This window comes from Hemiscyllium ocellatum, chromosome 47 (assembly GCF_020745735.1).
Source record: "Hemiscyllium ocellatum isolate sHemOce1 chromosome 47, sHemOce1.pat.X.cur, whole genome shotgun sequence".
In the NCBI taxonomy this organism is placed as follows: domain Eukaryota; kingdom Metazoa; phylum Chordata; class Chondrichthyes; order Orectolobiformes; family Hemiscylliidae; genus Hemiscyllium; species Hemiscyllium ocellatum.
Window position 1 is genome coordinate 14,441,390 of NC_083447.1, and position 13,288 is coordinate 14,454,677.

A 13,288-nucleotide genomic window follows, 5' to 3' on the forward strand; every position below is an offset into this window, starting at 1 on the left:
CTATTTGTGCAATTTCCAAGAATCTTGTGTGAGTCACGCAACTTTGATTACTTAGCTATCATATAGCTGAGCTGCAATAAGCACCAGAAGCTAGACAGAACCTCACCCAATAGATGACAGCTGCATGCAGCAGACAGTTGTTGACTGTAAAATAATCTTTGGTCCTAATGCTGAAATTGAGTTGGCATTGTGGGGTTCAATGGATTCATGATGCCTTTTGCTTTATGTAAGTAAAACCTCATTTTTGTCTTGCTATTCTTTTATTGCTTACTTATATGTGATGTTCTCCTACTGACAATGGCAAGGTCATAGCTACAGTGAGCATTGGGAACAGGATTGCACTGATTTGGGAGGCTTTCAGGTGGGATGTAGCTAACGGCAGGTTAATGGACAGCTGGTGTGGTGGTTAAACATTAGCCACATTAAACATTAGAGATGGGCTTTGTATGTGCAAAGGACTGTCGACGTGCTGTTGACAACATGGCCGCTTTGCCTTGTTCAGTGGCATTTCAAAGAGGGCATTGGCCCAGGGATACTGCTGTATTGGTGGGTATGCACTGAGTAGCGAGTTGTGAGAGGAAAAGCATGAGGCAAGATGGGGCAGAAGTTAGATGTGAAAGCTGCATGGTAAGTAATGAAAGAGAAATGTTTGATAAGTTACGGTGAGGAACTCACTGGGCTTCATGGCAGATAACCCACTGAAAAAATCTTGATTAATCAAAAACGGTAAAATTCACTTCATTGACTCTGGCAGATGTTATGGACCAGGCCAAACCCCCTCAAAACATTTCAAGAAAGTAGCCCAGACCAAGACTTTTCTAGTTGTGTTTAGCAGGTGTGTAGTGGATATTCCAGGAGTGATGCAGCTGGCTCAATCACTTAGTTTTAAACAAAACAGAATTTATTTGCAAGATTACCGAATGAAACACAAACAGAAGAGAACAGAATATAGAATGACTTAACTACTTAAAAATCCAACAGACTATCCCAAGTTAATGATGCTGTTCCAAGTTCCTGCAACAATTCCCAGTAACACTCCTTTGGCAAAAAAAAAGGTAAAATCAAACATAGGGTCTTACAGGAGAGAGAGAGAGAGATGGCAGAGTGATTCAGCATAGAACATCTTCCATGTAGCTGTTTGTTTTGGATTCCCAGCTAACAACTAACCAGCAGCTCTGAACAGCCAGACTGTTAAAATCAAACCCGAACCAAACCAGAGCAAAGCTGAGCTACGAAAACTAGCCACTCCCCTTTCATTGTACTTTGTACATCAAGTAGATAAAAGCAAACAAAAAGGAACCTTGGTCTTTACGACCCCTCTGAAAAGAAATCCAAGGACAACCTAATGTGCTTAAAGGGAGCAGCATCATCACACAGGCAAGCACATTGCTGAAATCAAGTGAACTACCCATCAAGATGCTACTCTTCAAGTGTTGTGAGAAGTTGAAGTGAAAGGATGCCTGAAAGTACTAACGACAGTCCAGAAGTCAAAAGTGTGTATAGTACATCTGGAGATTAATTGACAGCCCAGTATTTTACATTGTACAAAGGAAATAGAGTCACTGGAAAGTTGAGATGAGGATGCTAAAGCTCACCCACGCAAGTCACCAAGGAATTGAGTTCAGTCTGAGGAAGGCATGATACGTGTTCTACTTGCCAAATATGAGCAATGAAATCATGGATCACATCAGCCACTGCAGTGTGTGTAAGAAATACCAAGGAAGGCAAGCTAAGGAGCAAGTGGTGACACCTCATATCCCAGACTGACCATGGATGAAGCTGGTATAGACCTCTTCACTTTCACAGGCACTGTCGACTACTATTATGACATACTGAGAGGAAGACCAGCTGATTTCCACAAATGCCCACCAGATTGTAGAATGCCTGAAAACTCATTTTGGTTGTTATGCTACTGAGGACATGGTGATAAGTGACAATGTTGCTCAGTTCGTGGTGAAGATTTCAGCCGCTTCAGAAAAGATTGAAAAATTCAACACCATACATCATTTCCACACTATCTCTGGTCAGCTGGAAGGGCTGTGGTGGCAGTGAAAATTGTCAGATGTATCATAAAGAGATCAAACAAATGTAACATAGATATGTACGCTAATGGAGAAGGACACCTACTAATTCATGGAGGATAGTCTAAAGACTAATGTGCTACTGCACCCAAAATAGTTTCAATAGCAAAACTGGTACAAAAGCCTCACTTTTTGTGCAACCATAACACCGTATTCCTCGCTCTGTTTTGTTATCCTTATGCACTTTGTATGGTATGATCTGCATGTACTGAATGCAAAACAAAACTTTTCACTGTACCCAGGTACATGTGACAATAATAAATCAAATCAAGGTAGTAAAGGGCCTTTGTGACAAAATCAAGGTGAAATGGTAGAAAGCCAACTTTCATTCAAACAAAGCTGCCTAACCATTGCCAGAGTTGACCATTGGAGAGCTAGTCAGGGTGTAAACCTTCAATATTCTCAACCTGTGCAACTTGGAACTTGCGTACATTGGTTGTCACCTTGATTGTACATAATGCAAATTATCAATCAGGTACATTATTGCAACTGCGAGAATGAATGCCCAAGTGAAGATGTTCACTACAGTGATCCATCAGGAAGATATGAACTTGCCATTATAGACCACAGGTCAGCCATTAGTCCCAAAGGTCCACAGTGTTACAATAATAGTAATAGAACACCAACAGTTACTGTGGCAACAGAAAGTGACAAAGGAATGATACTGTCCAGCAAAGGAACGTCACCCAGGTGAACAGTCAATAACAGTGCATGCATAGATTATCAAGAAATGGGTACAGTTTAAAGATTATATCTGCAATAAAAATAAAATCACTTATATGTAGTTTAAACAAAAAAAGATTCTGAGGAGATTTAAGAGAGTGGATATGGAAAGGATGTTTTTTCTTTTCAGGGAATCTAGAGCTGGGTTCACTGTTTAAAACTCAGAAGATACTGATTTCAGATAGAGTTAAGGAGAATTTTTCCTCTCAGGTTTTAAGTCTTGATTGCTTCTTCAAAAGATGATAGAGGCAGAATCAATGAATATTTTTAAGGCAGAGATCAAAACATTATTCATAAGCAAAGGCCTGGCAAGAATATAGAGTTAAGGTTAAAATCAGATCAGTCAATATTTTATTGAAAGGCAGAGTAGATTTAAGGGGCTGAATGGCCTTTTTCTCCTAATTTGTATGTTCATATGAGAACAAATGTATGCATATTGGTCCATGTGGGTAACTTATAATACAAACGATAATGCATGCATTTTTCCTCCTGACTTGCTGTAGTCATGTGACCCCTATCATGAGGCACTCACTGCAGACATCTGTATTACAGCCAGTTTAATTGGGACGTCACCACTGGTATCTTGCAAGCTGTTTTGGGGCAAATCAACTTACATAAAAAATCTCAGACAACAGGACATTTATTTGCACATATTGCTCCAAGACTAGCTTTGCCTGATTAATGTATATAAAATTCTAGCCCATTATGTTAGTGGCATAGTAGATTAGATTACTTACAGTGTGGAAACAGGCCCTTTGGCCCAACAAGTCCGCACCAACCCGCAACCCACCCATACATTTACCCCTTACCTAACACTATGGGCAATTTACCATGGCCAATTCACCTGACCCGCACATCTTTGGACTGTGGGAGGAAACCAGAGCACCCGGAGGGAACCCACGGGGAGAACGTGCAAACTCCACACAGCCAGTCGCCTGAGGCAGGAATTGAACCCAAGTCTCTGGCGCTGTGAGGCAGCAGTGCTAACCACTGTACCACCATGCCGTCCAGTTTGTGCCTGGAAATTAGACTCTGCATGGATAAAACTGATGGGCTATATGCTGCGCAACAAACTGGGAAAAAATCAAGAGTTAAACTAAAATAATAATTTGTGGCTTCACATGCACTAACTATCCAATCTACCTTGAATAAATTCTCTTTTAGCTGTGGTATGGGAAGGATGGTTTTCCACATCTAACTCGCTTGCGCCCTTCAAAGGGCTGGAATACTTTTATGGAAGTGCAGTATATAAAAGGGAAGAATTTCTACTACAAAGAAGAAACTACATTAACTGTCTTCTTTGACAGACAACAGAAGTTACAAGAGGCAAGTGTGAGGTCTTTATTTGGCATTATTTCTAAGTTTATTTTATTAATCCAGCAGCAATTAACAACATAGGACCAATGATCATAATTCAATAAAATTAAAGGTAAAATTGCTATAGTCTTACCAGACCCCCGAAATCTGTTATCTATAAGAATAATAGTGTAGTTATGGTAGGGGATTTTAACTTTCCAAACATAGACTGGGACTGCCATAGTGTTAAAGGTTTTGATGGAGAGGAAGTGTGTACAAGAACATTTTCTGATTCAGTATATGGATGTACTTACTAGAGAAGGTGCAAAACTTGACCTACTCTTGGGAAATAAGGCAGGGCAAGTGACTGAGGTGTCAGTGGGTGAGCATTTTGGGGCCAGCGACCATTAGTTCTATTAGATTTAAAATAGTGATAGAAAAGGATAGATCAGATCTAAAAGTTGAAGTTCTAAATTGGAGAAAGGCCAATTTTGACGGTATTAGACAAGAACTTTATAAAGCTGACTGGAGGCAGATGTTCTCAGGTAAAGGGACAGCTGGAAAATGGAAAGCCTTCAGAAATGACTTAACAAGAATCCAGAGACAGTATATTCCTGTTAGGATGAGAAAGGCTGCTAGGTGTAAGGAATGCTGGATGACTAAAGAAATTGAGGGTTTGGTTAATAAAAAGAAGGAAGCGTATGTCAGGTATAGACAGGTTAGATCAAAAGGGTAGCATGGTGGCACAGTGGTTAGCACTGCTGCCTCACAGTACTAGGGACCCGATTTCAGTTCCCGCCTCAGGCGACTCTCTGTGTGGGTTTGTTCTGGTTTCCTCCCACAGTCCAAAAGTGTGCAGGTTAGGTGAATTGGCTATGCTAAATTGCCCATAGTGTTAGGTGAAGGGGTAAACATAGGGGTTTGGGTGGGTTGCTTTTTGGCAGATTGGTGTGGACTTGTTGGGCCGAAGGGCCTGTTTGCACACTGTAAGTAATCTAAAAAAAAGTGAATCCTTAGAGTATAAAGGCAGTAGGAGTATAATTGAGATGAATCAGGAGGACAAAAAGGGACATGAGGTGGCTTTGGCAAATAGAGTTAAGAAGAATCAAAGGGTTTTTACAAATATGTTAAGGACAAAAGGGTAATTTGGGTGAGAATAGGGCCCCTCAAAGATCAGCAAGGCGGCCTTTGTGTGGAGCCGCAAGAGATGGGGGAGATACTAAGCGAGTATTTTGCATCGGTAGTTACTGTGGAGAAGGACATGGAAAATATAGAATGTAGGGAAATTGATGGTGACATCTTGCAAAATATCCATATTACAGAGGAGGAAGTGCTGGATGTCTTGAAACACATAAAAGTGGATAAATCCCCAGGACCTGATCAGGTGTACCCTAGAGCTCTGTGGGAAGCTAGAGAAGTGATAGGTGGGCCTCTTACTGAGATATTTGTATCCTTGATAGTTACAGATGAGGTGCTGGAAGACTGGAGGTTGGCTAACATAGTGCCAATGTTTAAGAAAGGTGAACCTGACATCGGTGGTGGACAGGTTGTTGGAGGGAATCCTGAAGGACAAGATGTACATGTATTTAGAAAGGCAAGGACTGATTAGGGATAGTCAACATGGCTTTGTGCATGGGAAATCATGTCTCACAAACTTGATTGAGCCTTTTGAAGAAGTAACAAAGAGAATTGATGAGGTCAGAGTGGTAGATGTGATCTATATGGACTTCAGTAAGGCGTTTGATAAGGTTCCCCATGGGAGACTGGTTAGCAAGGTTAGATCTCATGGAATACAGGGAGAACTAGCCATTTGGATATATAACAGGCTCACAGGTAGAAGACAGAGGGTGGTGGTGGAGGGTTGTATTTCAGACTCGAGGCTTGTGATCCGTGGAGTGCCACAATGATCGGTGCTGGGTCCACTACATTTTGTCATTTATATAAATGATTTGGATCTGAGCTTGAGAGGTATAGTTAGTAAGTTTACAGGTGACACCAAAATTGGCGATGTAGTGAACAGTGAAGAATGTTACCTCAAATTACAATGGGATCTTGATCAGATGGGCCAATGGGCTGAGAAGTGGTGGATGGAGTTTAATTTAGATAAATGTGAGGTGCTGCATTTTGGGAAAGCAAATCTTAGTAGGACTTATACACTTAATGGTAAGCTCCTTGGAAGTGTTGCTGTAGGGAATCTCATGCTATTTTTATGATAAAGAAACACAATATAGATTTTCTTAATATTTCTCGTTGTCACTTGTACAAGTTTCATATAATAATCAATCTGATTCAGAAACAGCACTTTAAAAATACTTGTCATTCAGTATTGTGTCAAAGCCTTAATCTGAGTACTTTAGCTTCTTGCAATTGATATTGACATGAACTCCATTGTTGGAGAAAGTGAGGACTACAGATGCTGGAGATCAGAGTCGAGAGTTGGTGCTGGACAACCACAATAGGTCAGGCAGCATCCAAGGAGCAGAAGAATTGACGTTTCGGGCATAAGCCCTTCATCAACTTGCTTCTCATGTTTCTCGGATGCTGCCTGACATGCTGTGCTTTTCCAGCACCACACTATTAACTACGAACTCCATTGTTGGCCAAGATAGAAAAGTTGTTTCACCAATTGTCAGTTGAATTTGAGAGATATTGTGCTGTAGGTTATCTTTATTAACTCACTCACCAGGTCGCTATATTCATTTAAACTGGGTTTCTGTTCATTCATTAATAACCCTTTACTAACCTGTTATTTACTATAACATGGTTTCATTCATTCTTCAATCATAAAATCATGGTTCAGTAATGTATTTTACTATTGCAAGATAGACTAAAATTAAAGCAATACCTCCAAACCCATTACTGCTCCTTCACACCTTCAATATTTATCAGACCTATTTACATCAAAAGCTACCTCTGAATAAAGTTAAAAATCACACAACACCAGGTTATAGTCTAACAGGTTTAATTGGAAGCACACTAGCTTTCGGAGCGACGCTCCTTCATCAGGTGATTGTGAAGGAGTGTCGCTCCGAAAGCTAGTGTGCTTCCAATTAAACCTGTTGGACTATAACCTGGTGTTGTGTGATTTTTAACTTTGTACATCCCAGTCCAACACCGGCATCTCCAAATCATGCCTCTGAATAAATGTCAAAGGCTACTAACCTACTCAGAACAATACCTTTCCCGCCATCATGTCTCCATGACCTACCCAAAACTATGGAAAGATTATAATATAATCAGCCCTTATCAATTGTCTCTCAGACCTGAATAGATTACAGAACACCAACCATTTTCTCCAATAAGCATGTACTTATTGAAAAACGTTTAACAAGCCACTATCCCCTTAACTGGTAAACAAGCACTTCCATAAAATTGCATGAATGATTGAAACTCACACCAGAAATTAGTAAACAAATCTCACAACCCAGCTGTGGTAATCAGTTTAATATCCTTTGTTCTTTTATTAAGTACAGGCACAATTTCTAACTTATTTAGACCACATAGGCCTAGTATTTCTAGCTAACATTTACCAACTTAAAAGACAAAAGGATGAACACCTCTTAATTATTCAAGCAGACCAGACAAACACTCTTAATCCTGTCAGGAGTAGCAGTCAGCACTTAGCGTAAGTTTTAACCCATCTCCTGTCTTCCAAGACAGAAGCCCCTCAAACCTTTACGAACTATAGATAAACCAATGTAACACCACAGTGATGGAATTTCAAAATATTTAAGAACTGCGTAGGCTCTTGTAAGAACTGTATTTCGCGGATTCTATTGCTGCCTCGAACTTGTGCTACTTGCCGATGCTGAATAAATCAGCCATCTTTGCCATTCACCGATTTCAGTCATTATTTGAACACAACCCCACAAATGTTTGTAGCAGTTTATAAAGCTCTGTTTGATCTCCACAAACATATCAATTTATTTAAACGTCCTAATTTAAAATATTTTATAGCATGTTACAATGAAGGCATGTGAACAGTGAACAGAGCAGAAGTAAAAGAAAAAATGTGTCTTTTTTAATTTAAAGTCAAAGAGATTTTTTTAGGATGCTGCTTAAAGCAAAAAAAGAGAAACAAAGCTCATTGGTTCTGGAAAAGAATCTTAGATAAAGGGAAATTATCATAAAAGTACCAACCTCAGTAAGTAAACTCGGACATTGGCAAGTAGAAGTGACCCAAACTCAGAATAATTGACATAGGGATGGAGAAATTTTCCAAGGTAAAATGGAAGGAAGTCTGCAAGGACATAAAGGCAAGAAGGTTTCTTGGAACACAAAAAAAAATGCCTGATGTCCTAATGAATTTGAATATTTTATGTCTTCAATAAAGTTTGCAAATATGAACTGGCCAGGATGAGAGAGTGGTAGAAGAGGATGCAGTGGAGCAGATCATGAACTTTATGGACTGGATTTCTGCTTCCGAGTAAGATAGATTTAATCAAGCAGTTTTGAGAATTGTCTTGGGAAAGGTTGCCTCAAAAGGCATGATTGTCATTTTATGAAGGTGGGAAGATGTTGCTCACATTGCTACTGAATTAATATCAGAGGGAGGCATAAGGGTTGATAATTGTCACAGCCAGTTTTTTTAAACTCCAGAACTTAGTCTCAGTTACTTTGTTAAAAATTAACCCTGCTGGACCTTACTCCTCACATGTTATCACTTCCCCACTCACTCCCCATGCCCTATCTATGCCAAAGTATGCCACTTCCTAGCTCTGTGCCCCTTGCATTGCCTACTCTAACTTAATGCCAACACATTCCCATTCATGCTGTCCACTTACCCTCATGCTTTCTTATAACTTTTACTACGTATTACCAATCCAAGTCCTCATCCTCATTACTATTTTCCCTTACACCCTCCAAACTAATTCACTGAATATGCATCAGGACTTTGGATACCATGTTGTAATGCCTTTGCCTTGTAAAAAAAAGGTTCCATTCATGAAAGCTCACTCAAACTTTAATTTCACATCAAAACTGACAGACTAACAGTTATAACTCCATAACAAATCTAGCTAATCCTTTAAAAATGATCTCTTTTGAACTACGAATCAATTATGAATTTACTAACTTCTGCTCAGACAATATTAGGCTGTGGAAAACAGCCAAACATTAACGACAATATGTTTAAAGTAATATCAGCATGGGCTAATGTTACTGTTAGAACATGTTATTTTCTACTTCTGCAGTTTTTTGTTTTAATCGGGTTAGCAATTTAAATGTCTTCATAGCTTGACAGTTTTATACAACTTATCCAAACTTCAAAGCATTTGTATACAATCTAAAGAATTGTTACATACATTTTGTGGAAAAAAGCTTTCACTACAGCTAAAAGGGGGTCTGTTTGAACTCAGCATTGATTTTGGATTTCCAATCTGTGTGAATGACCTTTTCCAATAGCAGTGAAAATGGGATCTATCGAAAATGGCGGTTGGACTTATGTCTTGATGACTCCAAAAAAATCTACTCATGTAAGTTGATTTGAAAGGATGCGAAGTGAATGACTATAAGAGACACCTGCTGAATACAACAAGGGCTATTGTTTGCCTGTGTATCTGGTAATCCCAGTACGGCCTCAAAGGAACTTGGGAAATTAAGTTGAGATCGTGGCAGAAACTGCCCAGGTTTTTGTGGAGCTCAGAGAGTTCCTCTTGATCCTGGGTTTAAAACAAAATTTGGGATTATGGAATGTTTACAGCACAGTAAAAAGGCCATTCAGCACATTGTGTCCCTGCTTTCCTCCTGAAGGAGCAATTCACTTTGTGTAACCCCTTTGCCATTTCCCTAAAACCTTGTATTTTTTGCTTTTTAGGTAATGATCCAATTCCCTTTTGCACACCTCAATTGGCACCAGACTCTGTAGCATTGCATTCCAAATCTTAACCACTCATATTGCCTTTGCATTTTTTCCCAATTAACTAAAGTTTGTGCCTTCTTGTTCTAGATGATTTTGAATACCTTTATCAAGTTTACTCCCAAATTTTTCTTCTACAAGGAGTACAGTTCCAATTGTCTACACATTTGAAATTCCCATTCTTGTAATTTTTGTCTGTCCCCTATCTAACGTCCGACCGCTTTCGTAAAGAATGCTGTCTGGATCTGGATGCAATGTTGGACACCACAAAATGGTTGTAAGCACTTGAAATGACCATTTTGCATAAACTACAAGAAAGGAAATAGCTATAAGTTGTAGCTGTTCAGCATATCATTATGATTCGGCATATTTGACTTCAGAGCCACAGTCAGATTTTCCTTTGGTATTTCAGATTGTCTACGCAGTTGTTCCAAATGGCACTTCAAAAATCTTTAAACGGGCAATCCCAGTGGAAGAATTGTTATCTTATCTGGAGTTCTTTAATATTCCTTACAATACTGAGGACTCTAAGTGAGTAAAGGCAACAATGTAATTCATGGCTGTTTCTGACCCTAGGTTACGTTCAGTTTATTTCGAAGTTTGACCATCTGACATATCTATTCTAGAAATGTATTTCTTTCATTTTGTGTTCCTTACTTCTGCAAAGCACAAAACATGCTGCTAAGCTGGTACTTTTAACTTGTATGGGTTTTGTGGTCGTAAAGATGCCAGTAATAGCAGTAGGGTAAATTGGATAAAATTTGATGGAAGTTAGAGATTATGCATAGTGTATGCCCCACCGGTACACCTGAAAGTTTCCTTCAGTAGTTCCTCAAATGTATTTGTTACCTTTTTTTTTCAAATTCCAATACCACATGAGTAGTATTACACATGCAGGGGTAATTTTCCCAGGCTCCATCACCTAGTAATGTCATGTGGAAACAGATTGAGGTCCAAACATTCGGCCCACTGGCGTATACACTTAATCCAAGGCATATCCAATTCTGGTCTCTTGCTGTAATTTCTCAATGGTACAATCCAGCTGAATTGACACAAACATTATCTTGGTACGTGAGCTGTTGTGGATGATTCCTACCTTTTTGATTAATATTAAATTTGATTAATATTAAAGATATGAGGATATATATTTCTGTAGCTATAATGAAGCAGTATAACTAGGATTTGAGGGTCTACTAGCATCTGAAATTGAAGAAGACATCCTATCAGAATTGACAGGGTGGGCTAATATCATCAGTTCTGATTGTTCTGTACGTGCAGTCCAATATTGAGGGCACTACTTTCTGCATTTTGTAACCAGGGACTGGTTGGTTATAGTCAGTACTCTGCGTGTTGCAAACGGCCAGAGGTGCTGCATGCGCTTTGATAAGATCTTTGTTTTGACAACATCAGTGGGAGATATAACCTAAGCAACTGGCATCACATGGGCACTGAAATTCATATATCGCTTACCTCATTTGCCATGCCATGCTTGCAAAGCTTGGAACATCATGTCGAACTTTTGATGTGATTTCATGATTGAATATGTTATGAACCATCTGATGTTATTACAGAACAAATCACCCAGACTAAAATTTGATCTGACAGATCATATTTTACTTTCTTTGTGGTTTTAATGAAATTTATTTCCCTGAAACATAAACATGCAAAAGGCAGATCAGGATTTAATAACAAAATAAGTGTTTCTCTCACAGAGAAAATTAAAATAAAATAAAAACTGTTTGCATATAACACAAATTTGAAGATTTTGAAACACATCATAAAAGTGCTCTCCCATGAATCCCGAAAGTACCCCTTTACAGTACTCACATCAGAATTCCTACTTTATCATTCCTACAGGGCTTAATTTAGCTGCAGCTTTAACTCCAGACTGGAGAATCTGAAATCTCTTCCTGAGGCCTTCATTCAGCTGAGCTTAAACTTTCTCAGCTTCACATAATACTTTCAGGGTTTAAACCAAACCCTTCTGAGGATTGAAACATAAGCTGTGGTAATCCATTTTAACAGTAATTTACTACCTTTTCCCTTTCTCAGGAACAAAAACTTACATATTTACTTTCAGTCAAGAACCTTATAGAACTGTTGAACTGAAGCTAAAAATGTATTCCCAATGTATGGATTGCCCGCTTAAAGAAAAAAGAAATCCTTGACCTGGTAAAATGGAGTCTAATGGACAACAGTTTACTCTGCTCACTTGTAAACTTCTCGCAATGTAAATAGGAACCTCCAGGAAGTCTTTCTTATACTCTGTGTTTTAAAATAAATCACCATGGCTAGAGAAATACTTACAAGTTAATCATAAAGTTCTTCAGACACACAGGAAACCCTTATGCCACTGTTTCAAAATACAAATATACAAACTCAAAAATAAATGATCTTAAAATGTACATAAATCACACACCTTACAACACAAAACAGTTCTGAAAGTATAATTCCTTACATAAGCAAACAATTTCAGATTACTAGGTGGGCTTGCTTACTTACACTTGCTGGAAGCTACATATTTTCACATGCAGGACCCTGTCCTCTGCAAGCAGAAAGTACAGGCAATACACATTTTTTAATTAAACAAAAGCATGCATCTATTCGCCATGGTAAAACCTCAACCAATCAGAGTTAATTTACTTTCTTTGAATTTAGTGATAACTGTTCCCTGATCCAATCTCCATGGCGATGCTTCCAGCAATCAGCATCCACTCACCAACCAATCAAGGAGTGGTGGATGTGACATCATTGGATATTTTTAGAGGTAGAGGAAAATAGATTCTTGACGAACAAGAAAGTCAGTGGTTAGTGGGAATGTACATTTGAAACCTTAGTTAGATTAATTATTACCTTATTGAATGGCCAAACAGACACACCTCCTAATGTATATGTTCACTTGTATATAAGCTTTTGTTGTAACCTTTAAAATAGGGGATTCTTGCATCTGGAACCCCCTTCCTCTCTTTCAGTTGAAGGTTTTAAATGATGCTCCACTTTGTACCCTGAAATTGTGCCAACTTTCATGTTTGTGCTTTGATCAGCAGAAGCCACAGCACTTGTGACCTGTTCTTTCCATTGAGGTATTCTGCATCAGCAGTGCCAGATGAGGCTTTCTAGAATCCTCTGGTCTGTATAGAATCAGTTGTTTCTTAGTAGCACTACAGTAAAGCACAAATTTGCATGATGATGCCAGATGCATAACAGATTTATCAGTGATCACTATTTTGTTATATTTGTGTAGGGCAGAATCTTAAAGGGGCCTGACTTTCATGCCCTACAGCAAGATGTTTGGCAGAATTGGGCAACAAGTGCAAAGACGCCCTTCTTG

The 13,288-nt window shown here is 38.9% G+C and overlaps 1 protein-coding gene across 1 annotated transcript in view; it reads left to right on the plus strand.

Annotated features, from left to right (window-relative positions):
* LOC132836636 (cation channel sperm-associated auxiliary subunit gamma-like) overlaps window positions 1–13,288 on the plus strand; it is a 265,261-nt gene that overhangs the window by 138,355 nt on the left and 113,618 nt on the right. Inside the window, exon 8 of the mRNA XM_060856028.1 lies at window positions 10,370–10,488. Coding sequence (XP_060712011.1) covers window positions 10,370–10,488 — 119 coding nt within the window. The remainder of the gene's footprint in view (window positions 1–10,369; window positions 10,489–13,288) is intronic.